Source organism: Lactuca sativa, chromosome 9 (assembly GCF_002870075.4).
Source record: "Lactuca sativa cultivar Salinas chromosome 9, Lsat_Salinas_v11, whole genome shotgun sequence".
Classification (NCBI taxonomy): domain Eukaryota; kingdom Viridiplantae; phylum Streptophyta; class Magnoliopsida; order Asterales; family Asteraceae; genus Lactuca; species Lactuca sativa.
In genome coordinates this window covers 18,247,028-18,267,934 of record NC_056631.2, presented here as the reverse complement: position 1 = coordinate 18,267,934, position 20,907 = coordinate 18,247,028, and the positions used below count along the sequence as shown (strand labels likewise).

At 35.7% G+C, this 20,907-nt stretch overlaps 1 protein-coding gene across 2 annotated transcripts; it reads right to left on the bottom strand.

Annotated features, from left to right (window-relative positions):
* Positions 1 to 16,049: 16,049 nt before the first annotated feature.
* On the bottom strand, positions 16,050 to 18,841 carry LOC111876539 (KH domain-containing protein At3g08620). 2 transcript variants are annotated; one of them, XM_042898121.2, is made up of 8 exons: positions 18,575 to 18,841; positions 18,349 to 18,437; positions 17,919 to 17,984; positions 17,815 to 17,837; positions 17,546 to 17,665; positions 17,336 to 17,452; positions 16,609 to 16,752; positions 16,050 to 16,490 (listed from the first exon to the last, which is right to left on the bottom strand). In XM_042898121.2, exons 1-8 carry the CDS (start codon positions 18,655 to 18,657, stop codon positions 16,344 to 16,346), a joined length of 789 nt encoding a protein of 262 aa, XP_042754055.1. In that variant the 5' UTR covers positions 18,658 to 18,841; the 3' UTR covers positions 16,050 to 16,343. The 2 variants fall into 2 exon arrangements, with proteins under 2 accessions (XP_042754055.1, XP_023728866.1); XM_023873098.3 differs by having other exon boundaries at positions 17,815 to 17,984; positions 18,575 to 18,839.
* Positions 18,842 to 20,907: the final 2,066 nt, after the last annotated feature.

Below are 20,907 nucleotides of genomic sequence, written 5' to 3'. Positions count from 1 at the left end.
ACTTTTTCATTTACCATTTTTTTGTTGTACAGTGCAATGTCTCTTCATCAAGTACACTTTAATGTACTCTAAATAGGTAATGATAGGCTTGTCCCTACCATGCTCTAGCTTTGAGTTGAATACTTCACACATATTGTTTAACAGAGAGTCTGAATGTGCTCTACCTATGAAATGAGACCTAACTCAATGAACTGGAGGAATCTTACTTAGCCATTCATGAGCCTCCCCACTGAAATCTTTGAACTCGTTAATTTCTATTTCAAAGTGCCTAATGGTTGCATTTGTAGCACACCTCCACAAGTGATATCTAAACTCTTCTCCCCTCCATTGCACCTTTATATTTTCATTTATATGTCTCAAACACCATCTATTCTCTACATTTGGAAACACTTTTGCTATTGTAGGTATTATTCCCTACATATAATGTAATTTATAGTTAGTATTGTTACAAGCTTTAAAAGAGACTTATGTTGTATGTATTCATACCTTTTGTCTGTTAGAGACAAAAGTGAAGTTGGATGATGCATCCAAATTCAAATCACCACCAAGGTATTCAAAGAACCATGTCAATGAACTTGTTGTCTCAGCTTCCACAACTGTATAAGCTAGTGGATATATTCCTTTGTTGGAATCAAAACCCACAACTGTTAGAATTTGTCCATGGTGTGTTCCTTTCGAGAAACATCCATCCAATCCCAGTAATTCCCATTTTCTAGATTTGAACCCTAACTTAAGTTCTCCAAGACAAATGTATATCCTCTTGAAATACGAGTTTAAACATCAGGATTTGGTTCATTACACACTTCCAGCTTCACCATTGTACCTAGGTTATTGGTTTGTAACTCCAAACAGTAATCTCTCAGCAAATTATATTGCCTTTCATAGTCACCATACAATTGTTCCTTTGCAATTGATTTAGACTTGAACACCTTCATTCTTGATATGCTTAATTCCAAATCCATTTGTAGCTCCTCCTGTAAGGCTATAACTGGGATGCGAGGGTCGGAATCCACTTTTTGGAGAATAGTGTTTTCCAGGTATCTAGATGTACATGCCTTCACATTTCTACTTTGTAAGCATAAATGTTCATCAATAATTGTCTTCAACAACCATTATTCCTCTTCCGTAGATCTAGATATCTGAATAGCAAAAGGACAAGAATCTTTTTGTTAAATTAGATTTTTTTCCCTTCGATGTGACTTTACTTACAATGGAGGGCCCACAATCAGTGGAATCTTCATGTGACCCTGTATATCTTACTCTCAGTTTTTCATTTTTGTCCATATATATGGCCCTCCTTGTTTTTATTGAAAGCATCTTCATGTGACCCTGTATATCATTTTTGGTTTTAAAAGCTTCACCCACAAAAAAATGGTGTAACATGAACTACCCCAGAAGAACAAGGCACCTTCTTGTTCAATTTTTTTTAAAACTCTCCTCCTTAGGTCTTCCTCATATCCTGCACTTTCAAACTCATAATTGTTGATCACACCTAAATCATCATCTTGGTTTAAATCAAATTCTATGTTTGGTCCTTGTCCAAACCATTCAACCTCATCTACATAACTATTAAACTTTCTCATATCAACCTTCCAGTAATCTAAAATAGCTTCTGGTTCAACAATGTAGTCAAAATCATCCTCTTCTTCTGTATGCTCTTCTGAATCATCTTTTGAATCCTCTTCATGCCCTTGTTCATCTTCTTCATCTTGTTCTTCTTTAACTTCAACCTCTCTGTCAAACTCACCCATATTCTGATATCCATCACTACTAAAAGGCTCAAAATCATATAGTATTTCCCTATTATCCTGGCAATTAATATCAACTATAATTTCTTGCATTGTATCAGTTTCTTTTGGTACAGGGAAATACAAATCATCCTTAAACTCATTAACCACATCTTGTTTGTTTGGCTCAAAAGGAACTAGGGGAATGGAAAAATCATACCCACCATCTTCTATTTGTGCTTGATTAGCTGATTCTTTAAATGGGATATTCATGTTTAATTTCTTGCTACAAGAACCAATCCCCTTCTTCTTAGGCCTAATCCTATTAAGTTCAGGAGAAGGATCATCATCCAGTTGCTCAATAACAACTTTACTTGGGGACATGAAGTAAGTGTGAAGTCTTGTAGAACCATGTTCAACGTACACATTAATCACTCTGTTTTGAGGGACATATTGAGCCATAGATAAAACGTCTTGATCATTTCCTAGAGTCTTCAATCCACAATCTAAGTCTAGATTAGGAATTCTATAATGATAGTACATTGTGTCATCTGCAGAATACCCTATCTCACGAATCATGTCATTTAGATCATAAACTGAAAAAAGATCGGTGTCAACAAAGTCAAAGAATGCCAACCTTCCTTTAACGTACTTTCTTCCTGGGAACTTTGTAAAAAATCCACCATGATGTATCTTTAAAGTGAAGAAATTTTCGTGACCATATGAAAAATAAAAATCGATGAGCTTTGAATATACAAACCAAGAAACACAAAACAAAAAATTAAACAACTTACTGTAATCTTTATCAAGGTCAAGTGCACTCGTATGAGGACCAAGCAAATTCCACATACATAATACCATTTTTAGTTGATAAACCCTAAAATCGGATACGGTGGATGAAGGATGAAGATCGTCAAGATGATCTGTAAGCTAAGGTGAAGTGGAGATGAAGAGGGCTTTCTTGGACTCTAGTTAATAGAGGATAGGTTAATGACGTATCACTGCCTAATCCAATCTAAAATGAGCGCCAAAGATAAAAAGACGAATATACCCCCACATTAATGACCTCAAACGACTACAAGCTGACGGAGTTATGAAAAAGGACCTCGAGTGAAACTTTTGCAAACCACAAGGACCAAACGCATAAAAAAATAACAGGGACTAATTTTATTACTTTTGGCAAACCACAAGGACCACTTTTGTATTTTTATCTTATTTTCAGAGTAAATTATATAAATGGTCCATGTGGCTTGGTCGAATTCTCAGTTTTGGTCATTAAGTTTAAAATTTGATAGGATACATCCTTGTGGTCTCTGAAAATTGCATTGCAGGTTCTTGCTCCATATAAAATGACCAAATTGTCCTTTCTTTCTTTTTACTTTTTCTATTAACAATTTACTATATATATATATATATATATATATATATATATATATATATATATATATATATATATATATATATATATATATATATATATATATATATATATATATATATATATATATATATACTATTGTTTTTTATATTTATTTAATAGAATTAATATAGATTATCGACAAGATTATTTTTATTTTTTTTAAATCAATTATCTAAATTATATAAAAATCATATTATTATTATTATTATTATTATTATTATTACTATTATTATTATTATTTATTGCTTTATTTATTCATTTTTGTTTTTGTGGTTTAAAAATCTTTTAATATTTTTGATATTTTATTTAAATATATTTTTAATATTGTTTTTTTTTTTTTTACGTTTTGTTCATTTAAATTATATAAAGATTTTTTTGACCTTTTTTTCGAATAAACGAATTAAAACAATAACCTAAATAACTATCAATCTTCCAATAAAATTATTTAATATTTGTGTTTTTCTCTTCCTTTTAACGATATATATATATATATATATATATATATATATATATATATATATATATATATATATATATATATATATATATATATAATGTAACACCCAGAATCTAGAAGGATAATTGTGGAATTTAGACTAATTTGGAGTTGAACTCGGCGAGTTGGAGGAGCCAACTCGACGTGTTAAAGATGAAGAATTACGAGGATTAAAGGGTCTACTTGACGAGTTAAGGAGCCTCAACTAGGCGAGTAGAAGTTGTTTTAGTCCCGAGGTTTAATGAGAAAACTCGGCGAGTTGATCAGGAGCCAACTCGACGAGTTGGACACGGTTTAGGAAACCGTAATATTTAGGGTTTTGCACCCTATTTAAAGAACTTTAACCCCTTGGTTGGCCTCCTTACTAGCCACCCTAGTCCAGAAACCTTAGATTCGTGTATCATCTTGCAAGTTTGAGTGTGTGAGCTTGGGAAGTTGATTTTGGTGATTTCTTGGAAGGACTTTGAAGTTGGAAGTGCTAAGCTTGGAAGGAGGACTTTAGATCTAGAAACTCTCCACCAAAAGAAACCTTTTTGAGGTATAAATTCGACACCTTTCCTTGTTATCATCTAGATCTCTTTGTTTGAAGTTTTAGAATGATATTTATTCCGATTTTGGTTGGGGTGTTCAACTTGTTGAAGGTTCCATGGGTTATTATGTTAGATTTAAACTCTTCATGACTTCTCTTGAGTTAAAGTTGCAAACTTTACTAGTTACTAAGTCCCATTCATGCAATAAGTCCCTCATTAAGTCTCTATTAAGCTCTAGAGAGCATTTCTAGCTTGCATGGACGTAAAGTTGGAAACTTTACATTAGTTTCCAACCTTTGGACTTCAGATATGTGTTTTGGGACTATCTTGTGAGAGTTTAAGAGCTTAATGGGTTAAGACTCACTATATGAGCCTAGGGTTTGAGTTTGGGTCTTTATGGATGGTTCTTAAGGGTAAAGTTGGAAACTTTACCCTTCTAAACATCATTTTGGAAGAGATCTGAGATTGGGAGTCCCTGGTTTCGATGGAACCAACTTAATGCATTAAGAGGTTGAATTTATGGTCAACTCGGCGAATTCATTGGTGAACTCTTCGAGTTGATGGGAGTTTTCCCGATATGTACGGTTGGAGGAGAAACTCGACGAGTTGAAGGACAACTCGGCGAGTTGGGTCAACTTGGATCGTTGACTTTGAATTTTGATTTATGATTTTGAGCAAGTTTGTCCCAAGGGGTAATTATGGTAATCAGAATTGTAATTAAAGGAATAATGGGATTAGGATAAGGCACATATGGGATTGGGCCCAATTTGGAAAATTGGGCCATTAGTGGGCCTCTGTCGATCATGTGGCGTTGGACCTTTTGGTTAATGGAATTGGGCCTTAGTTTGGTTCATGATGGATTAGGGGTAAAATGGTAATTTTAACCCAAGTATGGATGGTGGGCCTTAGAATGGAGCCCAACTGTTAATTGGGTGTTATTTTGATCGGTTAGATCGGAGGTGTCGTTAGGGCAAAAACTAGGGATTTCTTTCAGTGAGCTTCAGCATTCGAGGTGAGTCTCCTCACTATATTCATGGGTCAAAGGCACCAATGTCGGCCCATTATATTTTATGTGGTATGCTAGTTGTCTTGTGATATGTGGTATGCTAGTTGTCTCTGTTATACTTACATAGGAGACCCCGGGGGTGCCCAGGGAAATTGGATATCATACCATGGGGGAAGCCCATGGCATTCCAGGATAAGACAACGTGGGGATTCTCATGGCAGTTCGATAAGACCATGTGGGGGTTCCCATGGCACTCAGAGTAAGACCATGGAGGGTTTCCATGGCATCCTTATTAGTTTGTATGCATGACTTATGTGGTTTCATGTGTGGTATGTTATGGGGAACTCACTAAGTTTTGTACTTATAGTTTTGAGTTTTGTTTTAGGTACTTCAGTTTTCAAGTGAAAAAGCTCAGGACGATCGCAGCGCATACACCTGTGGTTTCCGCAATATGTGATTATTGGGGTTGGACTCTGATAATTGTTTTATTTGAAATGCCTTTCAAAGTTTGAGAAAAGTGACCATAGTGATTTGAATATAATAAAAATGAATTTTTTTACCTTGGATTTTTGGGCTGTTACAAGTTGGTATCAGAGCCTTGGTTTGAGGGATTCAGGTATACTCTCGGGCGTTCCTGAACTCAAACTGAGGGTTTGGTGAAAACTTTTATAAAATGAACGTTTATTTAAAAAGGAATTTCTAAACAAGAAAAGGGTGTGATGTGTTCAATCGGCCGAGCTCAAGTAAGTGGTTCCCATAATACCAATACATGTTTATTATGTTATATTCTATGATTATCGCATGATAGATAATGTCTAAAGATCTGCTCAGTATTTCATGATAAAAAAAGATGCTTTTTATATGTCTATTGTATGAGCTGGTAGACTTGCATGCTAGAGCTGGTTAGTTCGGGATAGAATGGCTCGATATGTGATGCTTTGTTGTGCTAGGTGTATTGATGTTATTTTGAGATGGGAATATCTATTGGAATCAGTAATTGTTGAGTGCATGCTTTAAAAATTGTATACGGTTAGGATATTATAGCCTTAGAATAATTGATTTGGCCTTACTTCATGTTCCTTGTCTGGTTGTGGTCCTAGGGTAGAGTCTGTTATTCAACAGTCTATTTGATCTTGTTCTGTGTATAATTTGCATGCATAAGGCAACCGACAGTAAGGATGGAATTTCTTGCATCAGTAGTAGTGTTTGGGGTGAATGTTCTATGATAGTTTTGTCGATTGGAGTATTATGGCACGAATGTTGCTTGCTTTGTGCTTTATGGAACTCTTGGATGATCGGAGTCAGCTACTGAGTGAATATGGCGGTATTCATGAGGTGGATGATCAGCATTATGAGGAGTTCTTCAACAACTGATGGCAGGTGAGTTTGGGAACCTAGGGGGAGCCTAGGAAGTGATTTGGTGGGTATAGTGTTGTTGTTTTAGCAGATCTTTAGTGCATCAGTGGAGTAGGTGACTTAGAGGATTTGGGATAATCCTGGTGGAAAGTATGGATAGGTGTGGAAGGTAGTATTGGTCCCTTACTACTAAAAGCACCGGATCCGTACTCGAATCGGGGAAAGTCTTGGAGAATCTAAGAAGCCTAGGTAAGAGGATTCTTGAGTATGTTATGATCTTCTGCATGGTTGTATTTTGGTTTGGTGATGATCTTCCGGGAAGGAGGTTTAGGTTCTGGTTCCAACTCAGATAAGGTTACTGAGCCGATTAGCGAGCAGTCGGGCATTTATTTTGTCATGAGTTTAACTATGGTGTTTTGAAGAAGACCCTTGTAATCTTTGGTTCGATTAAGGAGAGATATTTGGGAGATCTTGGATGAGCGTTTGGGAAAGTTTTGTCCTGATGGTATGACTATCGTTGGAGCTCGCACGCTTTCTTTCTGTGAGTTTCATGTCCGTGGAGCTCCTGCATTCGATGGAGGAAGGGACCACGTTGCTAGTGGGAGGTGGTTAGTAGTTGTGGGTATCGTGTTCAGGACAAGTTTATGCCAAGGAGGCGAAGGTCAGGGATGCTTCCTGCCTATTAAAAGATTAGGTACATATGTATTGGAAAGTTCCGCAAAGAGACCCAAGACTTTTGATCAGCGGTTGAGAGGCCAACAGGGCCGGAGTCAGTATGACACGTGCGGGAAACTGCATGATGGAGTTTGTCGTTCCAGGGGTATGGGTTACTACAAGTGTAGCAGGATTGATCATGTCAGCAGGTGATATTGATGGTATGTTATCTTTTGCTTTCTTCGGTCGCTATCAGTATTTATATGGCTTAGAGTGTTTTATTGGTCGCGGTGAGCGATATATTAGGTCTAAATCCTTGTTATTGTGGATTATATCTCCGAGAATTGTTTTATGCCTTTTCCATGTCGAGAATCATTAGTGGGTTATTGAAGGGTCATCTCTCGTATAGCAGGCTCCAAGTTTTCGATTGTATTTTGGGCGGTAGTCGAGATTGGTTCAGGGGCATTTAGAAGGGTTTATGGTCAGGATTCAGCGGGTTAATTCTCCAGTATCGTCAGGATTAAGTGGTTTTTACAGTTATGTGGATTGAATTTTAGGGACGACTAGGGAAGTGGTCCATTATTGAGAATTTAGTTTGGGTATAAACTCTGAGGGGTTGCAACTGTTGGGTATTGTATCATTTAAAGTATTTGGGATCATTAATGTTGTTGGGCTTCGGGATGTGTTCTACGAATCCTTGGGGATTGTGCAGTCTTTTGGGATGTTTAGTAATGGAACAATAGCATTGGTAAGCGTGGTTTTCAGCAGGTCATTAGAGGGTGAGAAGGATTAGGAATCCTTCAAATCCCGTGCGACGTAAGAGATTAATCGAATCAAAGTGGGGGAGAATCGTTTGGGTATCCAGGAGCAGGAGCGGTTATGAAACTAGGATGGGTTTTGCATCCCTATCGGGGAGGAAGGCAGCCCCATGTGGCTATTTGGTTTGAGGGTTGTGTGAGTGGGAGTTCAGGAGACTTCCCAATATTTGACTCGCGTCCGTTTGGTGCTTGATAGTAGGTTTTGGGAACTAGGTTGGGGTTCCAATCATGATTTGAGTTCAGTTTGGGTGTGCGGTCGAGTGCGTACTCGAATTTGGGTATATTCGATCTTTTTGATCAGCTGTAAGGTTTTGGGTAGTCGTGGTGTGGTGAAAGTGTTGTAAGACTACGGGGGAGCTGTAAGATTCACCAATGATCAGGTGGGGCGAGAGTGTTGTAAGACTGCAGGGGATCCATAGCATTCACTAGAGAACAATTGTGGTGAGAGTGTTGTAAGACTGTAGGGTGACCCGTAGAATTCACCGGTCCCTAGGCAGCGATAAGATAGTGGAAAATCGGTATTTGCTCGCGGATTTCTTTAGTAAAAGTGTATCATGGGAGGTGATTTGAATTATCTGATTGATTAAGAGTTCATATAGTATTATTCAGGATGTCCTGAACTGGGTAATCGTTGTGTTTGGCTAGCAACGGAGCGTTAGTATTGTTCAACTTACGGTATGGGCGGTTCATGCTTTTGAGGGAGATGGATCGGAGATTCATAAAGTTTAAGAGGTGGAAAGCATGGTTGGATGATGTATTGTAAGGCTGCGATGGGGTCATAGCATTCATCAATTCAAAGTATAATATTTAGGTGATGGTCTCGAGTATGAAAGGGGAATCAGTTCGTGCCTTGGGAACGCCGGCCGGGGTTGTCGGGAAATTGTTCTCTATTCTAGGTTGAAGATCTTCTGAGTCCGTGGGTGAGGCCGGATTATTATCGGAATTCAGGATGGAACTATTAGAGACCGTTGGGTCAAGGGTTTGGATCTTGAGTTGTAGGATCAAGTGGATAATCAGTGTGTGTCGCAGTAGGGTTTAGGCTGGGTAACCTGGTTGTTGGACTCTCGGGAATCTGGTGGTTGGACCAGTCATGAGATTGGAAGTCTCGGTGATGGTTTGGAAATACCTATTTATCGGGTAGGTTAAATGGTGTTGGTAATCAGAAGGTTGAAGTGTGAAATGAATGTGTATATTCGTGGATGATGGGTTATGAGTGGGGTATCAAATCGATTTTGAGTAAAATCTAGATTTGGGGTATCTTTATGCCAAAGGCATCAATTGTAGGATACAAGAGTAAGGAATGGGTTTAGTGTGATGTCAGATCGAGCCATTATGTTGTGTCTTCGGTTGGTACTATCTGTGGAGGAACCACAACGTGTTTGGAATCAAGAGAAGTGGATTTGATGGCGAGGTATTGTGGGGCAGTTTTTGTTAGTCGAGATCCTATTTTGGGAGTCGCGTGGGGCTACTGGGTGTGTTTGTCTTTTGGGTTCAGCAACCGAATAGGTGTTCGGTGTTCGGATAGTTGGCTAACAAGTTGGGACCATGGAGTGTTTGTTGCTTTAGGAAAGCAGCTCGGGGGCAGCAGGATGAGTCGGGGTGGTTTCAGTGATTTGGGATTCATGTGCGGAGTCGCTTGTTATTCGGGGTATATGCTAATGCATTTGCAGTTGGATTAAATAATCTTAGATTAGCTGATTAGACCCTGTTGTGCAGTTCTCATCTGAGTCTAACCGTTGCAGGGATGAATTTTCTACTCGAAGGATTATCTGAGCCTTCTGTCGAATATAAGGTTTATGTAGCGGTATTTGGTCAGTGACTTTGTTCCATTTGAAGCTTTTTATTGGTACGAGACTCTATGAAGTTGGCTTGGTGTCAGTTCGGTGGGGAAGGTCTAACACGGAGTCAGACCATTGAGGTTGTAGGTTTTAGAATTTAAGAGAGATAAAATTGGGTTTTATTCAAAAGATTGAGGATCCGTTCTTCACCGGGCTTGAAGAACTATTTTGAGGATGGTTTCAGTAGACCTGGATAGACCGTTGTATGATTAGAGTTGGAAGTGTTATGATTGGTTTGTCATTCGTTAAGAGTTGGCATGGATTGTTTCAGCGTGGGCGGTATATTAGGAAGTCAGGTCATTGTAGATTTCGGGTCTAAAAAGGTAGAGGTGGTTTGCAAGGGTTGAAGGTTTGATTAGTGTCTTCGGGAATCGGGATGGAAGTTTCGTTTGGGTTTTGATTGTTTTGACAAGGTTGTTCTATGCGCAAAATTTTTGTTTGTGTCTCTCAGGTTGTTCGTTTTGATATGAGTTTTAGTAAGGAGCGATTTCAAGGATGAAATCTGATTTAAGTGGGGGAGAGTTGTAACACCCGGAATTTAGAAGGCTAATTGTGGAATTTAGACTAATTTGGAGTTGAACTCGGCGAGTTAGAGAAGCCAACTCGACGTGTTGAAGATGAAGAATTATGAGGATTAAAGAGTCTACTCGACGAGTTGAGGAGCCTCAACTCGGTGAGTGGAAGTTGATTTAGTCGCGGGTTTTAATGAGAAAACTCGGCGAGTTGAGGAGCCAACTCGACGAGTTGGATTTTGTTTAGGAAACCCTAATATTTAGGGTGTTGCACCCTATTTAAAGAACTTTAACCCGTTGGATGGCCTCCTTACCAGCCACCCTTGTCCAGAAACCCTAGATCCGTGTATCATCTTGCAAGTTTGAGTTTGTGAGCTTGTTATGAGCTTGGGAAGTTGATTTTGGTGATTACTTGGAAGGAGCTTTGAAGTTGGAAGTGCTAAGCTTGGAAAGAGGAATTTAGACCCAGAAACTCTCCACCAAAAGCAGCTTTTTTGAGGTATAAAGTCAACACCTTGCCTTGTTATCATCTAGATCTCTTTGTTTGAAGTTTTAGCATGATTTTGGGATTTTGGTTGGGGTGTTCAAGTTGTTGAAGGTTCCGGGGGTTATTATGTTAGATCTGACCCCTTCATGACTTCTCTTGGGTTAAAGTTGCAAACTTGACTAGTTACTAAGTCCCATTCATGCAATAAGTCCTTCATTAAGTCTCTATTAAGCTCTAGAGAGCATTTCTAGCTTGCATGGACGTAAAGTTGGAAACTTTACATTAGTTTCCAACCTTTGGACTTCAGATATGTGTTTTGGGACTATCTTGTGAGAGTTTAAGAGCTTAATGGGTTAAGACTCACTATATGAGCCTAGGGTTTGAGTTTGGCTCTTTATGGATGGTTCTTAAGGGTAAAGTTGGAAACTTTACCCTTCTAAACATCATTTTGGAGAGATCTGAGATTGGGAGTCCCTGGTTTCGATGGAACCAACTTAATGCATTAAGAGGTTGAAGTTTTGGTCAACTCGGCGAGTTCATTGGTGAACTCGACGAGTTTATGGGAGTTTTCCCGATCTGTACAATTGGAGGAGAAACTCGACGAGTTGAAGGACAACTCGGCGAGTTGGGTCAACTTTGACTGTTGACTGTTGACTTTTGATTTATGACTTTGAGCAAGTTTGTCCCAAGGGGTAATTATGGTAATCTGAATTGTAATTAAGGGAAGTATGAGCTTAGGATAAGGCACCATGTGGGATTGGGCCCAATTTGGAAAATTGGGCCATTAGTTGCCTCTATGGATCTTTTGGCGTTGGGCCTTTTGGTTAATGGAATTGGGGCTCAGTTTGGTTCATGATGGATCAGGGGTAAAATGGTTATTTTACCCCAGGTATGGATGGTGGGCCTTAGAATGGAACCCAATTTCTAATTGGGTGTTATTTTGATCGGTTAGATTGGAGGTGTCGTCAGGGCAGCAACTAGGGATTTCTTTAAGTTAGCTTCAGCATTCGAGGTGAGTCTCCTCAATATATTCATGGTTCGAAGGCACCAATACCGGCCCATTATGTGTTATATGGTATGCTAGTTGTCTTGTGATATGTAGTATGCTAGTTGTATCTATGATACTTGCATAGAAGATCCCGGGAGGTGCCCGAGGCAATGTGATATCATACCATGGGTGGAGCCCATGGCATTCCAGGATATGACCATGTGGAGGTTCCCATGACAGTTCGATAAGACCATGTGGGGGTTCCCATGGCACTCGGAGTAAGACGGTAGAGGGTTTCCATGGCATCCTTATATGTTTGTATGCATGACTTATGTGGACTTATGTGACTTGACGTGCGGTATCTTATGGGGAACTCACTAAGCTTTGTGCTTACGGTTTTCAGTTTTGTTTCAAGTACTTTAGTTTTCAAATGAAAGAGCTCAGGAGGATCGCAACGCATACACCCGTGGTTTCCGCAATATGTGATCATTGGGGTTGGACTATGATAATTGTTTTATCTGAAATGATTTTCAACGTTTGAGCAAAGTTACAATAGTGATTTGAATATAATAAAAATTATTTTTTTACCTTGGATTTTTTGGCTGTTACATATATATGCTTTGGTTTTTTTCGGAAATAGTTATACGAAAAAATATAATTATTTAGACAATAAATGAAGAAACACTGACAAAAGAATGATTTTGTTCATGTTCGTTTAACAAACAAACGAACACGAATGAACAAATGAACAGACGGTGTTTGGTTATCTTTGTGTTCGTTCGTTTAAGTTAGCCGAACAAACAAAGAAACACGAACGGATAAACAAATAAGATTTTCTTTTTCATGTTCGTTCGTTTAACAAATTATCTTTTTCATGTTCGTTCATTTATGTTCGTGAACATACTAAACGAACAAAGATAAACAAACACAGTTGAACATATATGAACATAAACGAACATATGATATGATAATATAATTAAAAAAAATTGAACGTAAATGAATATAAATAAATTAAACGAACGAACATAAATGAACATAAACGAACATCATAAACAAACATTCACAAACATGAATAAATGAACAAGGTCAATGTTCATATTCGTTCGTTTAACTAAACGAATGAAATTTTTGCTCATGTTCAGGTTATTGTTTTAATTTGTCTATTTCGAAAAAAAGTCAAAAAATCAGTATATAATTTAAACGAACAAAACGTCAAAAAAAAACAACATTAAAAACTATATTTAAATAAAACGTCAAAAATATTAAAAGATTTTTAAACCACAAAAACAATGATAAATAAATAAAACAAAAAATAAATAATAATAATAATAATAATAATAATAATAATAATATGGTTTTATATAATTTAGATAATTGATTTAAAAAATAAAAATAATTTTATAAATAATCAATTTTAATTCTATTTAAATAAAGATAAAAAAACACAATAGTATATATATATATATATATATATATATATATATATATATATATATATATATATATATATATATATATATATATATTAAAAGAAAAAAAAAGAAAAAAAAAAGTAATTTGGTCTTTTTATATGGATCAAGGACCTACAGTGTGATTTTCACAAACCACATGGATGTAATCCATCAAATTTTAAACTTAAGGACCAAAACTGAAAATTCGACTAAACCACAAGGATCATTTATGTAATTTACTTTTATTTTTATTACAAAAACTCATATTGTCATTTTTCTTCAATAAAATAGAAGAGTTCCGACATGGGTTTTAAATTTAAGGGGTTTGAGGTGATTTTCATGAAATCGACTTATATTCTGTAACAAAAAACTCATCTTGTTTGTCATCATCAATGATGGATTGTTGATGTAAGTTTAAATAAATTATATTTAACTTTTAGTTAGCACATAACAACTATTAGTAACAATCTAATTGTAATTTATAAAAGAGCATTATGCAAGCTATTGACCTCAAGACAAAAAAAAAATCAAACAAAAATTGGTATGGGAAGTGTGGTTCACCATATATTTTGTGTGCCATAAGATTCAAGTTGGAGATGTACAACTCAAGTGTTTTGAAGGATTAATTCGATGTTAAAAATACATTGGTAAACAACTACAAAGTTAATCCTAGACACTAAGAGGGGATGCTTTTTATAAAAACCTAAACTTTTTGTTTATAACAAATATGTTGAGGGAAAATGTTATTCAAAGTTGGTATATAAATCGATAGTCCGACATTTTCTTATGGGAACTTAAATGTCAAGTCATTTGAAACAAATTTTTTGTTAAACGGATAATTTGACTCGTCAAGAACGATTGACAATACAGAAGGAATGTTGATTGAAGGTGATTCTAATCAAATCTTCATAAAGGCGTTTAAGATCTTTTTCAAGTTTGACACCCAAGGTTTTGATAATAGCAAAAGAAACTCTTTACCTCTTAATTCTATAACATTTTCTCGAACACCTTGAAGTTCTTACATTGATATTTTTCACATATTAAGTCTCCACTTACCGTTTATTATCTGTGTGCGTGATCACACACCATCTTCTAGTAAAGAGATTAGTCTTTTATTAAGGTTTTCACTCCACCAAAAGAAGTGATCTTTAGTGGATTTAATGAATTTGTTTAACAAGTCAATCACAAAAATGGTCGTAGCCTCATATTCAGGTTGAACCACTCTACAATCTATATTGTGATTTTCCATTTGAAATTCTCCTCTATCTTATTTTATGCATTGCAACTTTTGTTCTCTTGATTACGAGTATGTGTAGTTTTGTACTACATTTTGGCAATTTGGCTTGTGTAAAACGTTACAAAAATAATTTTGCGGACCTTCGATTAAAAGATTATAATTAGCCCCAATTGCACCCCCACCCCAAGGTCCATTCACAACGTCCATTCTCAAATATAATCTAAATATCCATAATTTAAGAAACAATAGCAAAATTATAAAATAAAATGTCAATTAGAATCTTTAAAAAGATAACTCAAGAAAAGCAAGAAAAAATAATAATATAAACATGATAAGAAGTTCCAAACGAAGAGGGGTCTCCAAAAACTAACGGAGCTACATGGATGAAAGAATCTTTTTTGTGTAGAAATACCGGAGGGTTTCGTCGATCCAAAGAGTCGTATATTCTTAAAAATAATAATTATTACAATAAAACAATAAAAAATTAAAACTATAAATATACCAACAAGAGTCACCATGTTTTAAATGTCATCCACCACTAAACGGAAGACGTTACAAAATGCGATAATGATTCTTTTTTAGATTTTCAATGAATCACAAAGACGAAAAAGATGTAATTTATCCCTAAGTTTATAAGCAACTTTCGCCTAAAAAATAATTATCGGATAAAACCAACTTTAACCTCTTATTCAAGTTTACTCTAAGTTGTGACTTTAGTTTCAATATCTATGCTCCATCTTCTCTCTTTCCTTATAATTCTGAACGTACCTGCATCCATAAATTATATACAACAATTTCCGACGATTTTTAAATTCAAGAAAGTTGCCCATATAAAAATTCATAGATAGATAATTGGATTAAATGCACAAGGGAACGGTTTATATTATGGCGATCTCCACATTAGAAAACTAACTTTTTTTTATATGTGTAATAGCTATATATTAATTTCCCTCAATTTCAAATAGTCACTTTCACCATTGTTTAAGCCTTTGAGGTATGAAAAATATTGTATAAAATGGATGGAAAAAATACATTGCTGAAAATAAAATTAAATAAAATAAATTATATTTCTAGTTTTTAACTAATAAACCTAGAGAGAGAGAAAAAAAAAAAAAAAAAAAAAAGGTTGTGGAATTACGACTAGGTGCCAACGACAGGGCCCACAAGGAGGATAGCGCTAAGCCAATTTTCGGTGACTTTGTGTGTGATTTTATTGGCGAGTTCCTTCCATAGACCAGGCATCACCTTCTGTTGAAACGGCGATAATCCGTACACCACCGCTTTTATCTTAACCGGAATCTTCCCCATCTCCGATTTGATCAAGCAAATCAAGTTTTCAGATCGAAACAGGTAAAAATAGCAACATCGTCAATTTATGGGCAAAATTGCCGCAAAAAAGGGATTTGATCCAACAGAATTCCGATTTCCCTGCATTGATCGAGTTTTTGCGCCATTGGGTTGCAACTTGCAAAGTTTTTATCGGATCAACCTACATATGTTTCGGGTATGCAGTTTCTCTCACCAAGGAATACTTAAAAACAATCATCTTTCAAGCTCACAAACAATTTTCAACACATAAACTTATATGTAAATTGTCAATAACAAATAAATCCAATTACTATTTCTACTTCAAAAACAAAAACGACAAGCAGCTACATCAATCAAAAAAAAAAAAAAAGTGAAACAAAACTACAACAAGCTCTTTCCTTGTTTCGTCATCTGGTTTCAGCAAGATTGTATTGATCCACCATTCGAGCCCACCAACAATGGACATCATACATCAAGGGGTTGTACATTATGCATAGAAGGACGTACAGGGTTTGTCACCAACCAGTTTTGGCCCTTTTCATGGCACTTGAACCGAAAGGTGACACACTGCCTCTGGGCTGCGGGCTATCTTCTCTGAAATTGGAGTTTAGCATAGCAAGTTCTCTTAACTGTTGTCTCTTGTACAAATCCTGAGACTCATCCTGAGAAACAAAAACCGAATGAATATCTGTAAGCTTGTTTATATGTAGGAGAATATATATATATATATATACATGGTGTACACATGTATTTGCATGGGGTACAACAAAGAAAACATACCACGGGTTTAAGCAGCTCTTCGATGATTTCCTGTGCTTGTCTCAAACGTACATCAATGATGGTTGCAGGCAACTCAGCCTCAATCAAGATGTGAAGTGGTTCATTAAGGTGCTCATAGCCAGGTCTACCCCTCAAACTCTCCTCCTTTTTTTGCAAAAAAAACCAACATAACTTTAAAGATTACGTAAATCTGCACGTACCCACAACTTATAAAGACTAAAGATTCTATTTTTTTTTTTCATATTGTTGCCTCGATTTTACCAACAAAAAAAAGGGACGAAACGATTTTCAACTCAATTCTATAAACTACGTGAAATCAGAGCGAGTACCCATAATATATAGACTTAAAAGATCGGATTTTTTCCATGATATTCTTATTGCAAAAAAAGAAGCGATTTTAACACACCCTACAGAATTGAGGTAAAATCTGTAAGTACTCATACCCATAAAGACTTAAAAATCGGATTTTTCCATGTTAGGAATATTCTAACCTCCTTCAACAAAAAGGGAAGAATTTCTAAAGTATAATTCAAAAGATTATAAGTGAAATTTGTTAGTACCAGACACTATAACTACTTTAAAGATCGTATATTTACATGTTAGGAAAATTCTAACCTTCTTTCACAAAAAGAGAAACAATTTCTAAAACATAGTTCAGAAACTTATAAGTACCCAGAACTTACAAAGACTTGAAGATGAAAGCTTTCGATATTAGGAGTAATCTTACCTTTTCAGGATCTTTAATGGAGCCCTGGCCTCTGATGAAGACACGGCACCCAGTTGAGGCTTCAACCCGCTTCAATGAATTGCCTCTAGGACCCAGAAGCCTCCCAACGAAGTTAAACTGTTGACATTTACAAAGAAAAAAACATCATCAAGTCTTTCCATTTTTGTCAAGATATGTCTTGATGAATTTCTTAAAGGATGAATAACATACATTTGGAAAACTGTTAACGGGTATATCCAAACGCAAGATCCTCTTTGTGATGAATGAACTTGGGCTTGCTGGTGCAGAATTCCAGTGATCCATTGGCAATCCTTGTGGCACGCCTAATCTCTATGAAACAAAAGCATTTGTAAGTTAACAAATTCAACCAAATTCTTAAAATCATGTATGTTTAAATGAGTGTGCACTTGTAATATACCAAATGAATAAGTTATTGTACTTGAAAAAATGGAAGTAGATTATAAGTGTTCGGTATTCACCTCTTGTTGAAGGGGACTCCAACCTGCATTTCCATTCCAACGGATTAGACCATTAGGTTCAACATCAGGGATAACGTCTAAAGGATTTAAAGGACTTTGGCTACCACGTTGCATTCTGTCAAAGTCGTTAAAACCTTGATTTGGTATCATTGCTGAAACCCTGAATATCTCTGTAGATGAAATACAGTAATAACATTACTAATCAAGAGCATAATCAATCAGCATTTTTTGGAATTTAACTTAAGTTAGAACCCCTTTGATCCTTCAATTGACTTCACGACAAACAAACAATCCAATAGAGGTAAGAAATGAATATGCATTCGAAGATTGATTGAAGAACGTATCAATGGGAATTACTTAAAAGATCTTGAAATCGACATCTAAATTGAAAATGTGTTGTAGGAATTGAAGATTCGGAACGAAAACTAGAAGTCAGAAATACCCAGAACAGACTGATTGTAATTTATGCGCAAACATGGTGAGAAACAATCTGAAACTGAAAAACTAGATCCAAATAGTGACAAAAAGTTGAACCTTGATTCAATAATTTACTGCAAATGGGAAGAACTCTCATGAAAGGGGCAAGCTTCAGCTTTTCTTCAAGTAACTCTGCCAGATATGAACTGCAAGCATATAAGAACCCGAAAATCATATAAAAGCATTCATAAAGCAAACAAAACCAAGACTTCTTAAAGTGGGTAAACATAAAGAAGAAAAAAGAAGCAGATTTGTATATCTTGATATGATTAGAAGATTATACCTTTCAACATCTGGATTGGCCCATATATGTGGAGATGAAGCGGCTCTTGCAGGTGAGTAGTTTTGACCATATAAACTTGACATGATCGGTGCTCTTTCTTTTCTCAAATGGTGCCGCCGCCGTGGAAGGCGGAGGATTGGGAGGAGGCGAGATAACAAGGGTTGTTATGGGCTGAGCAGTGAGCCCTGAAGAGAGAGGGGGCAGAGAAACAGGAAGAAAAAAGAGAGAATTGGAAAAGGAGTTGGAAAATTGGGTGGCTTCTAATAAAGGGGGCTTTGGACTTTGGTGTTTAAACTTTGGGTGAAATTTACATATCCCGTCCTTCTAATTTTTGGGGTGTTCGATGAACCTTAATTTGTCAATGTAAACACTCAACACGGGAGAGTGTATGGCTAGTTCCTAGTAAGTACATGCAATCTTCAAATTTGTTTTTTTTTTTTAAGTATAAAAAAATAAAATACAAAATTATAATAGTGCATATTCATGTTTGAAAACCCAAATTTGTGCTATATTGTTAAATATATTACAATGTTTTTGTTTAGCTTCTTATAATACTCATTTTTTAAGTAAAATGTTTATGAATGATGAATGTCTTATCAAAGGCGACAAATTAACATATACAATCTTTATAAATATAACACGGGAATGTATAGCTAATATATGATGAATATAACTACATTTTAACGTACCTTTTACCTTAATTTAGGGAGATAAAAAAACCGACATATTTGAATACCAAAATAAAAAAAAGCTTTGAAAGAAAACATACTGATAAAATAATTCAAAGTCAATGTAGAAAACAATAATACATAATTTACCTTATGAAATTATTTTTCACTTTGGTGGTCAGAGAATATAATAAAACAGACGTGATAATTTTGATTTTTGATTTTTGACATGAATGAATCAATATGAGAAAACTTATACTAATTTATATAATTTTAAGTTTCTTTGACACATTTATTTGATTTTTTTTTTTTTTGATAAATAGTAATTTGGGTCAAATTGACCCGACCTTACTCAATTCGACATGTACCAAAAAGTTGTTTGTTTTGACATTCGACTCTTCCATTTTGCGACCATTTTTATTAAATAAAAGAGGGACCAAACGAACGAACGTTAAGTAATTTTTCGACTTAAATTGAGAAACTTTAAAGTAGAAGTACTGTGATGTAAATTGGTTAAAGGTTGAGGGAGAAATCATGTTAAGTATACGAAAAAAGAGCTTTAAATATGCGTGGGGAAAATGTGTTGGTGTGAGTGTGGAAAGTTTTTATTTTTTAATGTTTTTACAGTTGCTGACAGTGGTGCGTTCGTGTGTGAATCCAACTCCATTTTGTTTTTTTACTCTTCATCATTTTATGTTATTTAACTACTTCCTAAACTTTTTACTTCCATACGTTTCATTACAAATTAAGATTGTAATGAATATTTTATAGTGATAATTATGATCATCTATAATTTTGATATAATTCAACAAGAAACTTGGGCTATTTATTTTGACTCTGAGAAAAGAGAGACTAACGGTTAATGGACGAAATATGTGACAACATTTAGAAGTGATAAAATAGTTGAGGGATGTGATAACCGGTCAAATTGGCAGCATTTTACAAAATATTAAATTGGTTTGTTAATATTGTTTTCAATTTTATAGTTTATACATTTACTAAACAATAAATATATTAATATAACAACAAAAATAATGTATTATATATATATATATATATATATATATATATATATATATATATATATATATATATATATATATAACATCCTAAAAATCGAGACCATAAATTTTTGTTTTAATCATATTGTTTATAAAATTTGTTTGAGAAAAACATTACTGATATCATATTAATTCATAAACCATAGTTACATGTCTCAAAAACCATATCGTCAAACAGTAATAATGTCAGATTACAATCCCAGAAATCTCAAATGCGGAATCATGTGTGTGTGATGCGTTGCTACCCTGTCGGCTCCTTCCCCTTCAACGAAGAGGTACCTGAAACCAAAACTGAAACCCGTAAGTACAAAGCTTAGTGAGCTCCCCTATCATACCACATACCATTCAATCATACATACTGTCGGGCAATTTTGGGGAGACCGAACTACCCATGTCAAGCCATTTTTGGGTGCTAACCTACCCGTGTCAGGCCATTCTGGGGTGCCTGCCTACCCTTCGGTCTATCTCAACCGGCCACGGGGACTGTTTCACCCCTACCACTAACACATAATAACATATCATAATCATGTTGTCAGACATATCCGGGGTGTCCAACCTGCCCTTCGGTCCTAACGACCGAATCGGGGGACTATTCCCCTCCTAC

Bases quoted from the DNA above. Each gene is read 5' to 3' on its own strand.
- LOC111876539 (XM_023873098.3), bottom strand. From the start codon at position 18,657: ATGTCAAGTTTATATGGTCAAAACTACTCACCTGCAAGAGCCGCTTCA. The intron at 18,438-18,574 runs GTATAATCTTCT...ATATGCTTGCAG, and splicing joins GCCAATCCAGATGTTGAAAG to TTCATATCTGGCAGAGTTAC. The intron at 16,491-16,608 runs GTATGTTTTCTT...TTTGTTTCTCAG, and splicing joins AAGAGCTGCTTAAACCCGTG to GATGAGTCTCAGGATTTGTA.